Source organism: Coturnix japonica, chromosome 2 (genome assembly GCF_001577835.2).
Source record: "Coturnix japonica isolate 7356 chromosome 2, Coturnix japonica 2.1, whole genome shotgun sequence".
Taxonomy (NCBI): domain Eukaryota; kingdom Metazoa; phylum Chordata; class Aves; order Galliformes; family Phasianidae; genus Coturnix; species Coturnix japonica.
In genome coordinates this window covers 131109-153149 of record NC_029517.1, presented here as the reverse complement: position 1 = coordinate 153149, position 22041 = coordinate 131109, and the positions used below count along the sequence as shown (strand labels likewise).

The 22041-nt window shown below is 50.0% G+C and overlaps 3 protein-coding genes across 4 annotated transcripts; 1 reads left to right on the top strand and 2 right to left on the bottom strand.

Moving 5' to 3' along the window:
• Window positions 1-2315: 2315 nt before the first annotated feature.
• On the bottom strand, window positions 2316-3457 carry LOC107308713 (late histone H2B.L4). The gene is made up of 2 exons (XM_015852798.2): window positions 3290-3457; window positions 2316-2585 (listed from the first exon to the last, which is right to left on the bottom strand). Exons 1-2 carry the CDS (start codon window positions 3407-3409, stop codon window positions 2349-2351), a joined length of 357 nt encoding a protein of 118 aa, XP_015708284.1. The 5' UTR covers window positions 3410-3457; the 3' UTR covers window positions 2316-2348.
• A 2579-nt stretch (window positions 3458-6036) lies between these two features.
• Window positions 6037-15234, bottom strand: LOC107308712 (ATP-binding cassette sub-family F member 2). The gene is made up of 15 exons (XM_015852797.2): window positions 15124-15234; window positions 14773-14932; window positions 13601-13813; window positions 12887-13069; window positions 12396-12567; window positions 12149-12244; window positions 10982-11084; window positions 10802-10897; window positions 10575-10694; window positions 9962-10051; window positions 9654-9764; window positions 9348-9410; window positions 8755-8883; window positions 7438-7641; window positions 6037-7055 (listed from the first exon to the last, which is right to left on the bottom strand). Exons 2-15 carry the CDS (start codon window positions 14912-14914, stop codon window positions 6918-6920), a joined length of 1860 nt encoding a protein of 619 aa, XP_015708283.1. The 5' UTR covers window positions 14915-14932; window positions 15124-15234; the 3' UTR covers window positions 6037-6917.
• CHPF2 (chondroitin polymerizing factor 2) lies at window positions 13858-19352 on the top strand. Of its 2 annotated transcripts, none has more exons than XM_015852796.2 (4): window positions 13858-14482; window positions 16492-17056; window positions 17385-17567; window positions 17832-19352. In XM_015852796.2, the coding sequence occupies exons 1-4, from the start codon at window positions 14160-14162 to the stop codon at window positions 19092-19094; spliced, it is 2334 nt and encodes a 777-aa protein (XP_015708282.2). In that variant the 5' UTR covers window positions 13858-14159; the 3' UTR covers window positions 19095-19352. The 2 variants fall into 2 exon arrangements, with proteins under 2 accessions (XP_015708282.2, XP_015708281.1); XM_015852795.2 differs by lacking the exon at window positions 13858-14482 and adding an exon at window positions 15375-16019.
• Window positions 19353-22041: the final 2689 nt, after the last annotated feature.

The following is a 22041-nucleotide window of genomic DNA, read 5'->3' as shown; positions in this document are numbered from 1 at the left end:
GGAAACAAAAGTGCTGCTGCAGAGATGCAGACACTGCGGCATAGGAAGCAGCAGAACATCACATCCCGTGCAATGAGAGGCGCCGCTCACCTTGAGACGGGAAATGGAACCTCACCATGCAGCTCTTTGGCTGGATGCTGCCAACCTGCTTTGGGTGCTGGGTCTCCCCATGGGCCTGCACTGCAGACAGCCCAGTTACACCGCTCTGCCCCAGCTGCGCAGAGCAGACACCAGGACTAGTACTGCTATGGCACACAGCTCACGAGGCTCATCATTCACAAACTTTGTGAAGTCCAGAACTGTCCCACACACCATCACCTCAGCTCCATCACAGCTCTGCTTCCCCCTGATGCTCCAGCCTCCATTTTTTCCTACAACTGGAAGATCTTGGAATAGGAGCAACCAGTTCCACCAAACCTTCACTGCACCCAGGTGACTCTACCCACTGCAAACTGCCCAAGTGACACAGAGGGATTCTGTCCATGCTCCATCTGCTACAAGAGGATGAAGGCTCCTCTGGTAACTTGGGCTGATGCAAGGAGGCCCAGCATAGGAAAGAAGCAGTTGAGCAAGAGGAATCTTAAAGGCAACAAGTTTTTGCAATCAGGAACACAAGAAACTGAAATAAGGAGCTTGAAGAACTGCAGAAGAACCCATCTTGCTTCCCAGAGTGATCCCAACTTTCTGCATGTAAGCCAAGCAGCTTCTTCTGGTTTGTTTTAGTTCCTTCCAAGCTCCATGAATGATGAACGCAGGTCAAACTGCCCCCAAAACTATGATGAAAAGGTTAAAGGCATTATCTGCGTTTTTACAAGTCTAATCGCAGGTTTTGCTTTTATTGTTACATCAAACTGAATCCCAATGTCTGCACTGAGGAACCTCCATCAACAACCTGTGATAACTCCCTGAGACGTGGGGAGCCAAGGGACACCCACCTGCTACCGGCTGCTCTAGATGAAATACAGAGCAAACCACAAATCAAAGTCAACAAGCTTCTGCCATTATCCATCACAATTTGGTAAGATTGTCTTTCCATAAACCACTTCAATTACACACATTCCAATCCCTTAGTTTGTTATCATGCAAGTCTTAAAGCAGTATTTATTTTGGCTGGAAGGAGCACCAGGATAACTGACCCACACCTACCCATGCTATCATCCCTTTCCAGAGTGAAACACTTCCTCTTTGAGCAAGAAAGTTCAGTTAGAAGTCTTTATGTAACATGTTCTGTTACGTAACGTTTCTGCTCTGTTTGCAGTTGTCCACCTGTTTGAAGGGGTCACTGTTCTGCTGGCATTTATCAGAAGTTATGGACACACTGACCTTGAAGTGTTTGCCACATTAACTGCTCTTTGACATCTTTCTTACGGGTTAGAAGGAGTTCTTGGATTTTCGTTGTTTGTTAAATTAAAACCACAAGATTTCATTAAATAGAAGAAAAGCCTGTAATAAATGTCTGACTTCCTTCATGCACTGCTTGCTCTGTCATCTCACGATTATTTTTTTGCTCCTTATTTGGATGATCCCATATTCATTTACCACCTACAGAAGTTTAAACTTCATGCTGACAGTCAGCATTTCCTATCTGCCATCTGCATTACTTTTAAGTTACTTCTCCTACCAACCCTCAATGCAGGTTCCTCTGAACCAGGTTTGATTCTCAGAGCAGCTTTTTGTTGCCCTTCATCAGCAGAAGCCAACACTATGAACAGTGGACAAGCTCCCAGAAACCTGAAGTAGCCTTCCTTCCTCACTACTAACTTGGTAGAAAACATGACTTACAATTTTCCTCCTGCTAAATGTGATACCAGCACAAGCTTTCCCCATCTGCTCATCATGCCTACGATAAGGACAAACCCTTAAAGAGCAGCCAACTGCCAAGCCCAGGGGGTTCATCCTTGTGCACTGTGTGGGGTGAGACCAGATAAATTATTTGAGCCACAGAAGATACTGCAGCACATTCAGGTGTGACAGTAACTTCATTGGCTTTGACCAGCGTCCCAGCTGCACTCCCCACACTGAGGTTTCCACATATTAATGAGAAGCACATGAAAAACCAATTCAATCAGTACTTGTGGGATGAGCTATGGGAGATGCGTGCTCCATCCTCTCTCTGGATTTCCATTAAGGGGCACCCTCCAGCAGACCAGGTTCCACTCAACTCCTCTCAGAGTAGATGGCAGCACTTTAAAATCATGCTTCACCATCCTGAACACCATCACCCCTCCTGCTCTGGTTAGGCCTAGCTATTTCTATTTTGGAAACACTGAACAGCAACTACACTGTCCTCATGTCACCAGAACAGACAGAGTGCAGTCAATGCAGGAAGGCTTTATTGCAATGCAGCCTCACTTGCTGCTGGTGTACTTGGTGACAGCCTTGGTGCCTTCGGACACAGCGTGCTTGGCCAGCTCACCGGGCAGCAGGAGCCGCACGGCTGTCTGCACCTCTCTGCTGGTGATGGTGGAGTGGTGGTTGTACTGCACCAGGCGCGATGCCTCCACTGCCAGCCGCTCAAAGATGTCATTGACAAATGAGTTCATGATGCTCATGGCCTTGGAGGAGATTCCAATGTCAGGGTGCACCTGCAAGGTATTAATCACAGAATGGCCCGCATTGGAAGGGACCTCAAGGATCATGAGGCTCCAAACCCCCTGCCTTGCAGGGCCACTAAACTTCCACTGTAATGAAGTACTGTCACATACATCTACATACATTCCCCACTAATAAGAATGGGGCCACCCCTTATATCTCCAGGGAGAACCAGTTGTGACCATGCATCTCATGCAGGTGGCCAGTCCCTTTAGGCTAAAGAGATGCCCTGTGCATTGCACTGATAAGAGACTCTGCACAGGCCCTCAGGGGAAACAAACCTGCAATGGCAGGGGGAAATACCACCCTGCTCCGAGTCACAGCCACCTCTCACATGTCTCTCCTCCTCTACCCAACAGAATCCGTCCACTCTCACAGCCCCCAAAAACAACAGTTAAAAAAAAAAAGACTGAAGTTTTCCAGCCCACGGGGCCAGCAGCAGCTCCTCCTGCCCCAGTGGCTCTGCTCAGTTACTGCCTTAAGCAGAATTATGCACTGGGAACCTCCTCTGATCTAGAACACTGTCATCACCCACTAGAATATCCCCACATTAGATTCATCTATGATTCTGCTGTACCCTCTCTTTTTAAGCTCATTTAAAAGCAGTTCTTCTTTTCTTCCCCTTTATAGAATTAAATGCAATAGACAGAATTAACTACACACATGAAGCAGCCCTCAATAGAAGGTAAATACTCACCTGCTTCAGTACTTTGTAGATATAGACTGAATAAGTTTCCTTTCTCTTAGGCTTCCTCTTGGACTTCTTGTTGCTAGAGGAGGAAGCACGACCAGGCATCCTCCCACTTTCTACACTCATTTCAGCCTCTCCCTACACAAGCCCAAGCAGAACATCCACTTACTGCCGTTGGGCTGCTTTTATAGGAGGGCTGCAGCCCCTCACCAGCCCCAGGTGCAGCCCTCAAGGGTGCACATCTGTAACTGATTATTCCCCCAGGCAGAAAGCTGGTCTGTGAGGAGCTTGGAAGTTGCTGACTGAACGGAACTGAACTGAACTGAACTGAACTGAACTTACTTTCAGGGCTGAGAAGCCTGAGGGTAACATGGGCAAAGACACAGGTAAGAGTGGCAGTACCTTTTCACATGGGCAGCCATACTGGGTCTGCTTCTGGGACTACCCAGGGGCTTAGAGGAAAGGATTCCTGCTTTAGTGGAAGGGTGTGGATCAGAGCACTGGAGACGCTGCTCCCACAGTCAAATATGTTGGGACACTGTTATGACATGGAACAGGTGATGAAGTCAGCAGATGGTCAGTAAATGGAGGGAACACTGGGCTTCTAACGGAGTGAGAGCGTTATAAACATCCCAACAACCAGCATTCATAGAGTCATATAACCACTAAGGTTGGAAAAGACCTTCGAGATCATTCGGTCCAACCATCCACCCACCACCATTTCCCACTAACCCATGTCCCTCATACAACATCTCAGTGTTTCTTTCCCTTCTTTCCAGGGTCAGCCACTCCACCACCTCCCTGGGCAGCCTGTTCCTGTACCTGACTGTTCTTTTGGAGAAGAAATTACTCCTATCATCCAACCTGAACCGCCCCTGATGCAACTTGAGGCCGTTCCCTCTCGTTCTATCTCCTGGCTCACCACCACCTCCTTTCAGGCAGCTGTAGAGAGCCACAAGGTCTCCCCTTAGTCTCCCCCAGCCTGAACAATCCCAGCTCCCTCAGCCACTCTGGCTGGGTACAGCACAAGCATTTCCATCTGCCTGATGGAAAGGAACCTTGGTGTGCTGATGGACAGTGGGCTGAATATAAGCAAGCAGCGTGCCCAGGTGGCCAAGAGGGCCAATGGAATCCTGGCTTGTATCAAGAATAGTGTGGTGAGCAGGACCAGGGAAGTCATCCTGCCCCTGTACCCAGCATTGGTGAGGCCTCACCTCGAGTGCTGTGTTCAGCTTTGTGCACCTCAGTACAAAAAAGACATGGAGGAACTGGAGCAGGTCCAGAGAAGGGCAATGAGGCTCGTGAAGGGCTTGGAACGTGGTGCTCAGAGATACGATATAACAGAGGGTTGTTAGAGTTAGGGTACTATGGTTAGGCTGCGGTTGGACTTGATGATCTTTGAGGTCTTTTCCAACCTGGGTAATTCTATGACTCTAAGATTCTAAGGTACATCCACCCCCCACACACCAAGCTGTAAATAGCAGAGATTCTCCTTGTGCTGGGGGCCGTGCTCTGTGCCAGGAGCTGCTTTTCCATCGGTCAGAACACATAAATGCTCCCTACTGCTAATGGAGCTGTTAGCTGCTGTGACACAGATGCAGCTATGCCTGGTGCTGGCAGTTATGTGTGGTTTCATTGTTGGGTTGTTTAGTTGTTGTTGTTTGTATTGTACAGCATTTCTGACAAAACGCTTAGTTAGAAGGAAGCCCTGCAGCGGCACTGCCTGCCCTGAGCACAAGATGTCACACAGTGAGGATGGAGCAGCGCAGCCACATTTCCATTCCCATTTCAGGGAATTAACACCTTCTTCCTTGCACTCCCATGTACGTGACACACAGTTTCACCAGGTCTGCCACCAGATCTCAAGTGTGGCATCACTGCTGTGTCTTTACTAAGAACAAGCAGCTTCAGCCCCAGGCAGGATTTCCAGACCTCGTCCTGCTCACAGCCACCTTTCCAGCTCACCAGCACCTTCTGGAAACCAGGAGAGCAGAACTAATGAAGACATTCATTTATTTGTTCTTGGTTCAAGTTCTGTGACACCAGTCAGGTCTTAACCTGTTAATTACTCGCTTGTGGCTTTTACTCCATCACTGCCTCTGTTAAATTCCAAGTACTGCACTGCATAGTGACCTTAAATCACTTTTCATTTAAGTGACTTTTCAGTGCAATTCAGACTTTTCTAAGGAACTTGAGCAGCATTTACATTAACCTGCATTATTTTCTTAGCAAATGCTTTATCTCCTGTCAGAACTTTGCTAAAATGACTGACAAGTCCTGATGATCTGCAGCTCTCTCCATGACACTTCTCCCATGGGTGACATAGTGCTTCCATCCATAGCAGCCATCCACAGCTTCCATGGTCTTTCAATAAAGGAAGGAAATGCTTTGCTGGAAGCCACAGACAGCTGGTAGATGAGAAAGCACTCCAGAGAAGTACAGCCACATTGTGGTGCAGGAACACGGTACTGGGCTACAGAGCCTTCTGTGTGCCTTGTGCTGCCATTCTCACGTGTAACAATTAAATGATAAGTTGTGATCATAAAGGATGGGAGTTTTTTGGGTCTTTTCATTGTTTTAAAAATACACGAGAAAGGTGTTTTATTCAAGAAATTACTCAAGTCGCTCTGGCAGAAGGTACAGCTTAAACTTCAGGTTTTATCAGGATTTGTTATTCAGAACAAAAATAGAGGTTCGGCCAAGTTCAGCTGATTAATGTTGTTCAGTTAAACCCATTAGGAACAAATAAATAATTCATAGCCCAAAAATCCCGATTTATTGAGATGAGCCCCATTAAACTCAAGGTGAAAGGAAAAACATGCATCAAAGCTGCTCTGTTGCGGAGCACACACACACTGGTATTCTATAGGTCTACATTTCACCTCTACTTCCCAATCTTTGGAAAACCTTTCAAGCTGTATCTATTAACAACAACAAAAAAAGCATGTGTAGCTTGCTCCCCCTTCTGTCATTATCCAGAAGACCCCGTACTCCATCAGTGGATTCTGCTCTGCTGTGTACAACACCAGAGCTCTGTACTCACCCTTTCACATATGGCACAATTTCTGGTCATAACAAGAGAACTTTGGCAACAGTGAGCTTTGGTAAAGCCCAGTACAGGCTGATGAGCCCCAGCGTGCCCCAGGAACTACCACAGCTCACAAAACGAGACTGTTCTTCCCTCTTTATTGACTGGTGGATTCTCAGGCAGATCTTGTAATTACACTGTTAAATAATAGTTAAAAACAAACCGAGGCCAGAGGAGTTGGAAGTGAAGTATCTATAAACTGAAGCAGAAACTGGGGAGGAAGATGCAGGATAAGCTGGGCCGGGGTCTCCACTTCTGTATCACTGCAACTCAGACACCCTAACTGCCACAACACAGGCCACTGGATTCCAAGGCCTGGCTCAGATGGGACATCATCTAAATATGGGAAATGGCTGCCCAAATTAAGCCAGATTAGGAGAGATCTGTCCAGATACAGAGGTGCAAGGCAAGTCAAGGGGAAGCAGTATTGCAGCAATCCTAGAACACAGCCACAGATAGCAGCAGTCCCACTCCAGTCAACAGGTGAGCGAGTCACGTTGGCCACTGTCAGTCTGCATGGAGTGCACCTGGCCAGCTGCTCCGAGCTCACACATTATGGGTCTTCTTGGTGAGCTGCGGATCCTCATCCACCAGCTTGGACTTGAGATGCTCCTTATAAGCGAGGATGTCACCCTGCCACTTGGTGATTGTCTGCTTCTCACAGACCCAGATCTCCTGAGCAACCTGAAAGAAGCACACAGGGAGAGGGAGGAGAGGTTATAGCACAGCAATCTCTAATTTTTACCAACATGATAAAATTAACTAAAACCTATTCTTTGAAGTATGATGAGGAAAACGTCTATTGGGTTTCATCAATTTCCAAAGAAAAATATCTGCAGGGAAATATCTACCTGGTGTTTTCTGAGCGACAGATATAAGATATTAGAACTAACAGTTTTTGACTCCCCAACATTTCTTTTTTGTTTGTATGTAGATGAAAAAGAAATTCATTTCCTGCTAAACTGGGAATTGAAGAAAGGTGGTTCTTGGCATGAATTATTTGGATTTGCTGCACTGAAAAATAAAATCACAGTTCAACTTACTGACAAATCTCTGCTCTATTTACCTGCTGGATGAGTCTGAAGTCGTGGCTGACAAGCATCATTCCTCCTTCAAAGTCATTGATCGCATCTGCCAGAGCATCTATTGTTTCTATGTCCAAGTGGTTGGTGGGCTCATCCAGGAAAAGCATGTGGGGATTCTGCCAAGCCAGCCATGCGAAGCACACACGACACTTCTGCCCATCAGAGAGGTTCCGAATGGGGCTCACCTGACAGACAAAGACACCGTCTGAAGCTCTGCAAGGAAACTTAATAGCAACAGTTCCTAAACTGCCACGCTGACCAGAAAACATTCACATCTTAAATCATGTTTGCAGCAGATGTATGGCACGAGAGGACAAACATATCAGGACTACACCTAAACTAGGCCGCCTTAATCAGCAAAACAAAGGAATTCCAGGGGCTTCTGAAAAAGGAGCATCCACAGCAGGATTCAGCTTCTATTAGAGGACCAGAGGGCAGTTCGATGAGCTCTGTTTCTTCATTCCACCCTGACACAAGCCTAAACTTACTTTTGCCTTTCCTACTGGCATTCATCTCGGAAATACAGATAAGTAAGGTAGTTCAAGCTACAGTTGAAATACGCTTGAGGCCAGCACTGTGCCACAACCTGCCCTTGTGCCTCAACCCAGACTGAGGAGGGTCACCCACTCCAACACAAAAACACATCACTTCAACATAAATGTGGTTTAACTCAGCAGGTGACTGAGCACTACACAGTCATTTGTAGAACTCATGGGTTGAGATAAAATAGTTAAGAGAGAGAGAAGAAAAAGGATAATAACAAATACATACACCAAAAAATGCAAATAAAAAGTGATACACAAGCAATTGCTCACCAACCCCCAGCCAATGCCCAACTAGCCCCCAAGAAAAAGAAGAGAGCGATGAACTCCCACCCCCTTCAAAACTCTGTCTGCTTGATGTCATACAGTACAGCATATCCCTTAGGCAGTTTAAGTCAGTTGTCCTGATTCCATTCCCTCCAAGCTCCTGGGACCCTCTGCTGAGAACAGCCTTGGCTCTGTGCAACAGTGTTTAGCAGCAACTATGAACATCATAGCGTTAACAGTGTTGTTTTTCTCCCAGAGCCAAAACACAGCATCACACCAGACCTCTGAAGAAAACAATTCCATCCTGGCTGAAATTAAGACAACTAACAAAGTCCCTGTAAGCCATGAGTTACTTTCCTCCAACTTTAAAAGCATTCAGATGCTGTGACAGGCCATGCTCCGTACTGCATCACACTGACAGACAGCAGTAGAGCAACAGAAAATGCGGCAGCTCTAATTCCCCAGTGAGTAAAGAAAACTTATATTCACCTGCTGTTTCCCTGTCAGACCATATCTGCCAATGATTTTTCTCATCTCCTCCTTCTCCTTGATTTCTGGGTAGCATTTCATCATGTATTCCAGGGGTGAGAGATCTAAGTCCAACTGCTCTTGCAAGTGCTGTCAAAGAAGAGACAGCTTCAGCTTGTGCTCGCCACCCAGCTCCTGGTCAGAAGTAGCTCCCCCCCTTACATCCCTCTGCGACCAGCTTGGCAGCAGAACACAAGAGATGATAATCTGACACCCAGTGTATTCACTGCGCTGAACTGTTAGGGAAGGAGTCTCCTTTGCAGGAGCAGCGTACTGCTTCAGAATAGCAGACTTGTCCAGTATCAAGCACAAGGCAACCATCTCTCCTGTACAAGGTGGGAGGCTAAACAGAAAGAACCACAGCAAGATTCTTTCTGGGACAAGAACATTGGGTAGAACCAACTCCACCAGCAGAAATTTCCTCCCCAAGCTCAAGGCACAGAAGAGCAGCAGCGAGATGGGCCTTAGAAGCAGGAATAGAGGATAAATGTTCCTCATTCCTGGCAGCTTCTTCCCCAGTATTTCATGTTCCTGGTGGTTGCCACAGGGATTACCTGGTGGTATCTACCAATCTTCACATGTGAATGCTTGCGAATCATCCCATCTGTGGGCAGCAACTAGAAGGGGAAGATAAAAGTATTTCACCATGAAATCCCTCCTTTTACTCTATGCCAGAATGAACAGAATCTATCCATCTCCTCCCCAGTACAGAAGATGCAGTCTGAATATACAGTGTGACAGGGAAAGCCCCTTGGAAATTCTGAAGTCTGATGGAGAACTCTGGTAAATAAGTGCAGGCCCACTGAAGACCTCCCAAAGAATAAAGGGCCACAACAGGGAAGATGGTGCTGTAAGCGTACCTCTCCTGTGAGCAGTTTCAGCAGTGTTGACTTTCCAGCTCCATTGGGTCCAACAAGAGCAACACGGGTATCCAGGTCAATCCCAAACTCCAGGTTATTATAGATCCATGGCTGCAAGCCACATAAATTATTATACACAATATGCCTTTCCACTATTACCCAGAATCTCCACGTAACTGTACAGCTACGTCCCCAGCAGACTCAGTATCAACACTGCCAAGAAGTCTGATCCGAAAAGCCTCACACTTCCAAACAAGGCACAGACACACATAATTTCCATATAACTCATGCACACTTTCTATACTTACCCCATCCTTTGTGTATTTGAAGCTGACGTTCTGCACCATGATGACAGGAGGGGGGATTTTTCCACAGGGTGGGAAATAGAATGACAAAGTCTGTCAACAAAGAATAACCACTTGTTAGACAACCAGGAGAACAAGGTAGCCCCATTATTCCAGTACAACCACGCCTCACTACAGGCAACATCCTCAAAAGAAAGTAACAAAACAACCTTTTTAAGAGCCCTGTAACAACTCATGTGAGCTCATCTGCTGGCTAAGAATTCCCTGTTTCTTTCCCCTTGAAGCAACTGGGGGGTTAAATTCTTCAAATAAGCAGCAGTTACTCTGAGCATCCTCCCAGATCTCCAATTTTTTAGACATTCATTTCCACGTCTGCAAAAGAGCCCTACTGGTGTCACAAATCTGCTTCTCTCAACAGGAGAAAACCAAATCTCCTCATTACACTCCTCAACATTACACTAACTTCAGTAAATTTAACCTTCTGGCATCAAGAAGGGGATTCCATTCTTGCTCTCCGCTGTGTCAGCCATTCCTGCTGTCAGATAAAGTTCACTCTGCTTATCCAGCTCAAGTTTCCTATACTGATCTCTAGATGCAACCCCAATAGAGATCTCACCTTATCATTTACCACTCTCTCTGTCAAGCCAGAAGCCATCATTTTTTGAAGAGTCTTCTCCTTGCTCTGAGCTTGCCTGGCCAGCTTTGCACTACCGTGACCAAATCGTGCAATATAATTCTGCAACAAAATAGAAAGTTAGCCAAAAGCCATGACAAAAAGGCTGACGTGGTACAGGGCTGCCTACAGGCATGGGCAGAAAGATGTTCATGCAGGTGGGCAGATACCTTCATGTGGGCGATCTGATCTTGTTCCCAGTGGAAACGCTTCATTTGATTTTCTTCCAGTTCCAGGCGAGTTTTTACATACTGATCATAATTCCCCTGAAGAGATGGACCACAGAACATCAGACACACCCCAAAGGACAGCACAGCATCCCCGTTTTTGTTAGCTGCACATTCACTCACCGTATAGTACTTCAGTTTGCGATTATGCATGTGGATTATGTTGGTGCAGATGCCATTCAAGAAGTCCTGGGAGTGGGATATCAGCACAAGGATCCGCTTGAACCTGTGACACCACAAAACTTAATACAAAGAACTGCTCGTTGGCCCTGATGGTGACAAAGGATTTACGTGTACCAAACCTCTCCTGTCTACAGTCATACAAAGAGCAAGAAGTTATCAGCCTTAGAGATGGTGCAGGAATTTTGCAGTAAGTAGCTACATCCAGCTTTGTAAGTAAGGTGCCCTCCACTGTGCAGAACTCGTCTCCCATACTCATGAAGAGTTAAAAGCTGGCTAACCTGTGTGGTGGATTAGCAGTGCTACTTATGCAGAACTCCACTGGTATTACACTTAGAAATTTCGACCTTTGCTTGTCATTTTTGCCTCGTTACAGAATACTACCCCTTAGGTACATTAAGACAGACTCCACTCCAAATCTGCGCAATGACCGGTAAATGCATCCTCCCAACAAGAGAGGTTCTAATTACTTTCCTAAAACATTTGACCTATCAAACAGATGTGCAAAAGGTTCAACTGACAGAGCTGATGGAATAACCTCTGCAAAAGAAAAGCCCTTCTCACAAGTTTCCATTCACAATCTTTTTTAATGCAAAATGCAGATATCAAATTTCATGGCTATTCCTAAATATTGTGCCCAACCATTAACATTTTATCTCTGGTTACAAAACCCAGTTACCTCGATATACTGTAACAAGATTAAACTGAGACTCAAACCCTACAGCTGGTGAAAACAGAAAACCAACATGCAGAAAGGTGAGCTATATATAAGCTAGGTCTGGAAAGCTCACACTACTGGTACAGTATGCAGCACTGGTAGAAGAGCAGCCAGGGCTGCTCCTGGCCTCCAGGAAGAAGGTTTAACCTGTAGGTAAGTATAAACCAGTATTTCTCATTTCTTCACTGAGAAAGAGAGGCTTATCTTGAAATTATCGCCCTTGTGTCAAGACCCCTCTGTAAAAAACACATAGCAGCAAGCTATACGAGTGTATAACTGGTATTGCAATATAGTCACGTAGCCACAACAACTACAGACAATTATTTCTGTAGCATTTGCTTCACGTGCAGAAAATGACAACCCGTGGAAGCTGGACACTCCTCCATACTTACGTTTTAAGTTCTTCTTCCAACCACACGCAGGCATCCAGGTCAAGGTGGTTCGTGGGTTCATCTAGCAGTAGCATGAATGGCCGAATGAAGAGTGCTCTAAAAGGAGAGGGGAGATGACAGCACAAGGTAAATGTGGGCACCCAAAGCCTCTGAACTCAGCTCTAAGTTCTTAGAACTGTGATGTGGTTTGGAGCCTGAGGAACAGACAGACATTCTCCCAGGAGGCAGCAGGCACTGTACCACTCACCTTGCAAGAGCCACCCTCATTCTCCAGCCACCACTAAAGTCCTTCAGCTTCTTCCTCTGCATGGCTGGCGTAAACCCCAAGCCGTGTAGGATACGAGAGGCCCGCGCTTCTGCCTTGTCAGCGTCCAGCTCCTCCAGACGTTCATACAACTCCATGAGTTTCTCACACTCCGCTGAAAAAAAACCTGTCAGCACTTCCAACAGTAATGGGCTCTCAGCTGCATGTATGTACAGCTGAGAAAGTTCACAGTCCATCTGCTTCACCACTATTCAGCCCCCACCACTCACACACCTTAGATACTTCTCAAGAAGCTGCCTAGGATAATTTATCTACAAATGTGGAATCCTACAAGACTTTTCAACTAGTACAGGGCAGTTGGGAAAAAGAGGTACTGCAAGAACTGCCAAGGAACCCGGGTGAGACCTTTCCTTCAATGGGAAGGGAAAGTGGACTAAGTGCCCCTTGTCCACAGGGACTCTGAGAAGCTTTACCATCTTCGTGAGCCAGACGCTCTGCTTCTCGTTCCAACATGGACCTCTCCGTATCCACCTCCATCACACACTGTAGAGGGGTCTTGTCACTGGGAGGCATCTCTCGGGTCAGGTGATAGATGTCAATGTGCTCTGGAATGGGCACTTCTCGTTTCCCAATGGCTGACAGAAGCATGGATTTCCCTGTGTGCAGACAGACGCTCCAGTTATCTGCTGAATTCAGTAAGATATGCCACAAAAACCCCACAGCCCCCAGGTGAGATACAGTCAAAGCTCATTACCCTCTCCCTTTACAACTCAAGACAATCCTTGGGAACTTCTCGCCCATGAGAAATCAGAGAGACAGCAGCACCTCGGCAGTTCAGCACTTGCACAGATGTTGGGAGGTCTATCTTTGCTGTATACTTGCCATCTAACCAGGTCTAACGTACATTACCAGCCTCCATAGACTTCTAATGCAGAGGAAAACATTACACTCATCACTAGAGTCCAAACTCACAGTCCAAAGCCAGGAGGTGCCCTCACACCCTACCAGCAATGGCTCCTGCTCTATGGAGGAACACAGGGAGGTGACGATGCCGTGTCCCACCCACAGCTACCAGCTGCTTTTCTGGTTTCCAGCATTAACCACGTGCACCTGCCCAGCTCCCCAGCAGGACACAACCCTCACTGTGTTCCCAGAGGCCCATATCACCACCCTGCCCCACAACATACCGATCCCATTGAGGCCAATGAGGCCGTATCTCCTCCCAGAGTTCAGCTCCAGTTTAGTGTCGCTCAGCAGCTCTTGGCCGTGGAAGGTGAGGGACAGGTTGATGATGTGCACGTCGGTGCTGTTGGGGTGGGACGCCAGCACTCCTGTCACTGCGCGAGCAGCAGCTTTCTTCAGCTCAAAGTCCTCCAGCTCCTTTGTAAGGGCGTCCACTTCTGTACGGAGAGAAGAACCAGAACCAGAAGTGCTGTGACTTATGAACACACGGGGAGCCCCTGAACCAACGAGAGCAGGACGAGCACAGTGAGCAGCACCAACACCTCTACAGACACACTGAACTGAGGAGCCCCGGAGCTTCATGAGCCTTCAGGTCGCGTTCTGTGATCCTGGGCACAAAGGGCTGAGATGGAGAAAAGGCTTCAGGCGGCCGGTGTAAGGACACGGCTGGGCTCAGGGACTTGGGGCAGTAACTAACGGGGCAGGTCGGAGCGGCACTAACACGACCCTTCCCCGGCCCCGCCACCAATAGGGGCGCGACATACAATTGAGCCACGATAATCGATGGTGATTGGCGGCCCGGGAACGGTTGTCGGCCAGGCCCCGCCCCCAGCGGCGGCTCGGGGCAGCACGGGGGGGGCGGCAGAGAAACGGGATAACGGGGGATACCGGGGGGATGGGATGGGGGCTGTGCCGGCCCGGGGTCCCACAATACAGACCCCGCGAAGCACCGCACCGGGAGCTCGGCCCGGAGCGCTCCCAGGAAACACACGTGCCCGCGTTATCCGCGGGTCACCGGCAGCCGCAGCGCCGCCCCGGTACGATGCACCGGACACAGCGCCGGGAAACCAACGGGGAGAGGAACGAGCAGCACCGACCGATCAACGGTGAGAACGGGGACACAACAGCGGGAGCGGACAGCAGGGCCGGGAGATGGGGAGAGATGGGGACGGCGGCAGCACGAGGTGCCGGCAGCTCCGAACGAGGCCCCGGGGAACGGCCCGGAGCCGCACGGAGCCGGTTACCGAGTCCCGCCGGTTCGCGGAGCGCAGCGGCCGCACGGGGCAGCGCCAAGTCACGGCCCGGCCCGCGCTGCTCCGGCCCCGCGCTGTTCCCGGTCCCGGCCGGTCGCTCCGCAGCCGGTCAATCCCGCCGGTTGGTGTCGGTCCCTGCTCACCTGGCATTACCGTCCCGTTGGCCTCCGGTGCTCGCACCTCCTGCGGCTCCGTCCCGCCATCTCCGTTCTCGTCCGGGGCGCGGCGGGGCCGTTGCCGGGCCTTGGCCGCCTCCTTCTTCTTGGCCGCCAGGTCCGACGGCATCGCGGGGCGGGGCGGGAGCTGCGGCGGGACACAGCCCGTTAGGCCGCGCCGGGCTCCGCTCCGTCCCGCAGCACGCGGCGCGACACCGCACCGGGACCGAGAACCGCCCGGCAGCGCCCAGCCCGACCCGCGCCCCCCGCGCCCGGCCGTTCCTTCCCGTTCCTCCCGGCCGTTCCTTCCCGCCCCGCCCCGTTCCCCCGGTCCCGCACCGCCCGTTCGGCTCCGCGCTCCCTTGTGCCGCAGGACACACCGCTCCGATACCGCGTGCGCACGGCCCGGCCCCGGCACGGCGACCAATCAGCGACTGAAACGTCACCAGCGCCGCTGCGGGCAGCGTGTCCCGGCGTGCACCGCGTGTTGTGTCCCGGCGTGCACCGCGCCGCCACCGTCCGGCCCCGCCCCGGATGCGCCGTGCGAGCCGGGCCTCGCGCTGCCATAGAGGTGACGCCATAGTGCGCTGCCATAGAGGCGCTACCATAGAGGTGACGCAGCCGGCGGGTAGAGCGGCTACTGGGAACCATAGAGAGAAAAGCGGAAGCGGAAGCGCTGCGGGGCGATGATGCGGTGGAGGTGGCCGCGGTGGCATCGCGGCGGGGCGGGCCCCGCTCCGCGCTCGGTCTGTGCTCCCTGTGCTGTCCGTGCCGGGCTCCTCCGGGGCCTCCCCGCCGCCGCCCCGTCCCGCCCGCAGCCGGCAGCGCCGCGGGGCTGAGCGGCCCGAGCCGGGGGCTGCAGCGCCGCCCGATCCCGGTCCCGTACCCGCCATGTCCCGGGGCCCGGTGCTCGCAGCCCGGCCGTGACGGTACCGCGCTGACCCGACCCCGCCCGCCGTGACGATGCGTGTGTCCGCGCTGCTCGGGGCGCTGCGGGCGGCGCTGCCGCTGGTGCTGGGCCTGTCCCTGGGCTGCAGCCTCAGTCTGCTCCGCGCATCGTGGGGCCGGGCCGGCGCCGAGGAGCCGTGTGTGCGGGCGGACGGACGGGCCGAGCTGCACGGCGGGGAGCGGGACCGGGCGGGACACGGCGGGGACGGGCACGGACACGAGGAGTTCCGGCCGCGCATCGTGCCGTACTACCGGGACCCCAACAAGCCGTACAAGAAGGTGCTCAGGTAACGGCTGCTATGGGGGCACGCTGCGCTCGGAGGAAAACAGCCCAACAAGCTGCTCTTAGAAACATTCGTTGTGAAGCTGTGAGCTGTGTGAGCCGCTTTTGTGGCTCTAGTGGCGGTTTGGCCTGCACTACTTTGGCCACACGCTGCAACATAGGAGGAAGCGTGTCGTTATTAACAGGGATCCTTCCTGCTGAGGCTGCTCTTAAAGCTCCACCTTTAAGGTGCCTTTTTTCACCGTTTCTAAGTCCCAGCAGTGCAGGATTTATCCCAGCGTTAGGGGTGGTTACAGGGGTATCATGGCCCTGCCAGGTGGGGGGTTGGAACTTCACAATCCTTGAGGTCCCTTCCAGCCCAGGTTATTCTGTGATCTGTCCTGACAGCAGTTGGGACATTCTGACACCAAGTCAACTGAGTCATTTGGGTTTTGTCACCCAATACTTTGCAATGTGGTTCTGTCCTTCCTTTACAGAACTCGCTACATCCAGACAGAGCTGGGATTCCACGAGAGGCTGTTTGTGGCGGTGCTGACTTCCAGGGCTACGCTGAACACGCTGGCGGTGGCTGTGAACAAGACCGTGGCTCATCACTTCTCCCGCCTGCTGTACTTCACGGGGCTGCGCAGCGCCAAAGTGCCCCATGGCATGGTGCTGGTGGCACACGGGGACGAGCGGCCCATCTGGCTGATGTATGAGACCATGTACTATATCCACCAGCACTTCGGTTCTGACTACGACTGGTTCTACATCATGCAGGATGACACCTATGCCCAGGCTGAACAAATCAAGGCTCTGGTGACACATCTCAGTATTAACCAAGATGTCTACCTGGGACGAGCAGAGGAGTTCATTGGTGGAGATGAGCAGGCTCGCTATTGCCATGGTGGCTTTGGGTACCTGCTGTCCCGCAGCCTGCTACTGAAACTTCATCCACACCTGGACAGCTGCCGCAATGAGATCCTCAGTGTGCGCCCCGATGAGTGGCTGGGGCGTTGCATCATCGATTTCCTTGGCATCACTTGTGTCTCCCAGCTCCAGGTACTACCTCTCTCCTGAAGGTTTTGTGTTAGCTAAGCTGGATGGAACCCATGCCCTTAGTAGTAGTCCCTGCTGCACGGTAAAGGGGCTTTTCTGCTGGATTCTGATGTAAGATAGAGGAGCAGAGAGCTGTCTTGTGTGGCAGCGCTAAGTAAACAGGCTCGTAGATAGAGGTAGCATTTGGAATGAGATCTGTTGTGTTGTGTTCTTACCTCTGGGTTCTGCAGTCAGCTTAGAGAGAGGGGAGGATGCATGTCTGGGGTGAGGGAAGGCTTCACTGTGAATGGTAGCATTGCATGCCAGTCTTTCTGGCTTTTGTCCTCCTCAGGGTCAGCATTACCATACGTATGAACTTGCTAAAAATGCTGATCCAGAGAAGGAGGAAGAGGAGGAGTTCCAAGCAGCCATTGCCGTGCACCCTGTTTCTGACATGACCACGATGTACCGGCTGCACAAGCACTTCAGCAGGATCCAGCTGGAGAGAGCCTACCAGGAGATCCAGGAGCTGCAGGTATGTGGCAAGGGGAATCTGCAAAGGCTGTTGTCCAGACAGGTTTCCTTTTCTTTCAGCGTTGTCATAGAAGGGTATTGTTTCTATTTGTATATGACAATCAGCCAAACACTAGAGATACCCTGTGTCTCAGGCTTAGCACTCTGAAATCAGAAACTTCTGGTGCGTTGCTACCGAGATCCAGCTCTAATGGTAAAGCAGGTCTGGGCGAGACATGGACTTTACCTTTGAGAAGTTGCTGATCAGTGTGTTCTCTTTGCACAGATGCAGATCAGGAATCTGACATCGCTGACTCCTGCAGGCGAGGCAAGCTTGACGTGGCCTGTGGGGATCAATTCCCCATTTCTTCCAAAGTCACGTTTTGAGGTAATCAGCTGGGACTACTTCACTGAGCAGTACCTCTTCTCCTGCCTCGATGGCTCCCCCAAGTGTGAGCTCTCTGGAGCCAGCAAAGCAGATGTCAGTGACATTATTGAGTCAGCACTTGAGCAACTTAACAGCCGCTACCAGCCCTTGCTCCGGTTCAGCAAGCGACAGTTGCTGAATGGCTACCGGCGTTTTGACCCCACCCGAGGAATGGAATACACGCTGGACCTACTGCTGGAGGCAGTGACCCAGAAGGGACACAGTCATGTCCTAGTTAAACGAGTGAGCTTGGTGCGGCCCTTAAGTAAGGTAGAAATTATTCCCATGCCGTATGTAACAGAGGCCACACGTGTGCAACTGGTGCTTCCATTGACAGTACAGGACTTGGATTTTGTATCGAACTTCCTGGATATGTATGCTATGAACACGCTAGACACACACGATAATGCCTTGCTGACTTTGCTTTTCATTTACCATCCGTATGATGCCCAGCGAGTCAGTCAGGTCGATGTATTTGCTGGAGTCAAGGCCATGGTCGGAGAGCTGGAGAAACGCTACACAGAAGTTAAAATCCCCTGGATTAGTGTCAAAACTGAGGTGCCATCACAAGTGAAACTCATGGATATAGTCTCAAAGAAGCACCCCGTGGACACCTTGTTCTTCTTGGCCAGTGTCTGGACAGAAATCAACATGGAGTTCCTGAACCGCTGCCGCATGAATACTATCAGCAATTGGCAGGTCTTTTTCCCAGTGCACTTTCAGGAGTTCAACCCTGCCTTGGTGTACCGCGGTGAGCAGGCTGCTTCCTCCAGCACTGACTTCCTGAGGGATGGACATTTTGACAGACATTCCTTTGCTGAGGCCTGCTTCTATAACTCTGACTATATGACAGCACGTACCAAGCTAGCAGCTGATATCCTAGATCGAGATGAAGTGCTGGAGGGCATGGAGGTATTCGATGTCTTCCTCCATTATTCAGGTTTGCACTTATTTCGGGCTGTGGAGCCAGGGTTAGTGCAGAAATATGCACTGAGGAGCTGCAACCCCCGGCTCAGTGAGGAGTTATACCACCGCTGTGTCCTCAGTAACTTGGAAGGGCTTGCGTCCCGCTCGCATTTAGCCATGGCCCTCTTTGAGCAGGAACAGGCCAACAGTACTTGAGAGACTGGAAGCATCAGGAGCTGCGCTGCACCTTAACACTTGGCACTTTCCATCCCCTTCCGAGCCTGGCCATGGTTGAAGGGCATGTGAGGTCAAGGGAGGAGAAAGGCTTTCCCAGCCTTGCTCTGCAGCACAAGCAGGGGCTGTGGAGAGGCTGTTTTTGTGGAGTTTCGTTTTTTTGCTTTTGTGTGGGTTGGGGTTGATTTTTGTTGGTTTGTTTGTTTTTTAAACAAATAGATCTCTTTCCAAGCAGAGTGATGTGAATGCTTGTGAACTTCATTGGCTCTGGAATGAGGGGTGTAAGAAGAGCTGTTCAGGTGACCTTTCTTTGAGCCATGCAATTCTGATGAGTGCTGTGGAGACAGAATACGTGGTGCTTTCTGGAACAAGGCTGTGTTGACCTTGCCACCCTCAGTGCTGTCATTGCACTGTCTTGAGCTTTTCATGCCCTCAATTCTGAGGAGTCACAAACACAGTTTACTTAGTTTGCTGCTGGACAGAACTGTTCAGTGTGCTTCCACTTTGCTGTGCTTGCAACTGCAGAGCGCTCATTTTGTTAGATAATCAGGGAAGATAAAGGAACTGAAAACTCCTTTGTCAAACAGGAAGCCTGTAGAGCACCGCAGTGTTATACTGGGTTCTTCTAGGACTGGGAGCAATCACAATTTCACTGTGTTGAGCCAGTGAGGATGACTGCCCTTGTTCATGGCTACTCATGCAGAGCCCTCAGAGTGAGATCAAAAGAAGTTGATGGAAACCTCATCGTTGTGATTCCTTTACAGTAATTGCTGTTTTGCTGGTGCTGTATGATCCCAGTAGGAGACAGTGTGAAATAATATTTAAAATACTGTGCATTAGAGCTAAGAGAACAGTATAGTATCTTCTTATATTCCATTAGGTACTGTGAGCAGTGAGTAGTACAGCACTGAATGAGCCTCCAGTCCACCTGCAGCACACCAAGTAGATCTCATCCATAGAATAGATTCCTCCATCGTGGCAGTTACAGCTATTAGAGTGTTCTCTCTCACGCACACAAGAAAAGCAAACAGCAGGAAGCCACTACACCCATATTCATCATTCCTCCTGACCGATAGAAGGGAGATTTTAATGAGTTTCTTTTAGTCAAAGTCAAGGCCTCACAGGTGGTATGAAGCACTATGAGTGGGAGCTGCCTGCAGCTGCCTCTGTCACAACTTGCTGCTGAGCTGGAGCCAAGGATGAGGATTTTGTGCAGCACAACGTTGTCCTGAGGGCCTTGCTGGACAGGTGAGCACAGCACAGTAAGCAAAATGAGGAGACAAACCAAAAAATTGAAGGGATTGTTATGTGACACATTGCTGCCAGCATCGCTGTGTTTTGGGAATCATGATGAGCAAGTACACAGACCTAGAAACTCTTAAGAGCAGCTCCTGGCTTAGGAAACTGAAGGAAGCTGGGAGCTGCATTTTGTGTGTGGGGGGGTAAGTCTGCCAGCAGGCTCCTGAGTCCATAACCTGCAAATTCTGGCTTGTTTGTCAAATGTCTGCATTCCAAGGTGAGATTGGGTTTAATGAAAGTTACTGCATCTCCTAGGCAGGCAGGTCAGCCTTCACAGTTAAGCTCTAACTGGATCAGATTGGGAATAGTAAATTAAAAACGCAATAAGGCAAATGACGTAATGAAGAAAGGAAGAAAGAGTTGAATGAATTGATCCTGTGTCACATAAAACAGGAAGAAGGTTTATTAGTCTGTTCTGATTCCTATTATAAGACTATAAGCAATCGAAATCAGAAATGCTGGCTGATCAGCTTAGTGTAGCTGGCATTGCCATATAACTGATACTAGTGAGGGTAGTTGCATAGTAAATAAGCTGCACTGTTGACAAGTCTTTGCATTTACAAGTCAAGCTGAGGATGATCAGATGGCTGTTACGGACCTGACAGCCATTGGATTTAATGTGCTGCTTTAACTGTTCAGCAGTAAGGTCAGAGGTTCCCCTGAGCATCAGGAAGCACTTCTGTGCTGTGTCTGTGATGGAGCCCCGGTGTGGGTTTCTTGTACAGGTACAGGCTGTGGAGCCTCCTATGTGGAGAACTTAAGAAGCTGCCTGGGTTTGGTCTGGGACTGTTCTGGGTGTCCTTGTTGGAGCAACGTTGGAACAAATGGACCCAGAAGTCATTCTACCAAGTTATATAGCAGCAAATTAATCGGGTGAGTAAAGAACTGATGGGTGTGTCAGATAAAAGCTGTTGGTTGGATTTGGGCACTTCTGGTTAGGTCACGGGGGACAGCTTTGCCACCAGTGTCTTTGATGCTGTAACTGGTGATTTGCTAGTAAGTGTAAGCTGGTGAGGGGTCTGGAGCACAATGGGGCCATATGAGGAGAGGCTGAAGGGGCTGGGATTGTTCAGCCTGGAGAAGAGGAGACTCAGGGGAGACCTCATTGCTCTCTATAACTTCCTGAAGGGAGGTTGCAGTGAGCTGGGGGTCGGCCTCTTCTCTCATGTCATTACTGATAGAACTAGAGGGAATGGTTTCAAGCTGCGGCAGGAGAGGTTCAGGCTGGACATTAGGAAATATTACTTCTCAGAAAGGGTGGCCAGGCACTGGAATGCACTGCCCAGGGAGGTGGTGGAGTCACCGACCATGGGGGTGTTCAAGGAATGACTGGATGTTGTGTTGAGGGACATGGTTTAGTGGGAGCTATTGGCAATGGGTGAGTGGTTGGACTGGATGATCTTTCAGGTCTTTTCCAACCTTGGTGATTCTATGTGTGCACACATGAAGTGATCATTCAGAATCAATGGTCCTTTGTGACTCCTGCAGTGGGCCTTGTGGTTGTTCCAACTACTGCTGTGAACTCTGCAGCTGCTCCAGCTCCAATGACCAGCCCTGTGGCTGCTCCCAGCTCTGTCACAGGTCCCGCAGTTGCTCTGACCTTTTTGACAGACCCTGTGGTTACTCTGAC

Coding starts and splice junctions, on each gene's coding strand:
- LOC107308713 (XM_015852798.2), bottom strand. CDS start 3,409: ATGAGTGTAGAAAGTGGGAGGATGCCTGGTCGTGCTTCCTCCTCTAGC. Junction 2,586..3,289: donor TCTACAAAGTACTGAAGCAG/GTGAGTATTTAC, acceptor AATACCTTGCAG/GTGCACCCTGACATTGGAAT.
- CHPF2 (XM_015852796.2), top strand. CDS start 14,160: ATGGTGATTGGCGGCCCGGGAACGGTTGTCGGCCAGGCCCCGCCCCCA. Junction 14,483..16,491: donor GCAGCACCGACCGATCAACG/GTGAGAACGGGG, acceptor CTTCCTTTACAG/AACTCGCTACATCCAGACAG. Junction 17,568..17,831: donor AGGAGATCCAGGAGCTGCAG/GTATGTGGCAAG, acceptor CTCTTTGCACAG/ATGCAGATCAGGAATCTGAC.
- LOC107308712 (XM_015852797.2), bottom strand. CDS start 14,914: ATGCCGTCGGACCTGGCGGCCAAGAAGAAGGAGGCGGCCAAGGCCCGG. Junction 12,245..12,395: donor ATGAGGGTGGCTCTTGCAAG/GTGAGTGGTACA, acceptor CTCTCCTTTTAG/AGCACTCTTCATTCGGCCAT. Junction 11,085..12,148: donor TTGGAAGAAGAACTTAAAAC/GTAAGTATGGAG, acceptor GTGGTGTCACAG/GTTCAAGCGGATCCTTGTGC.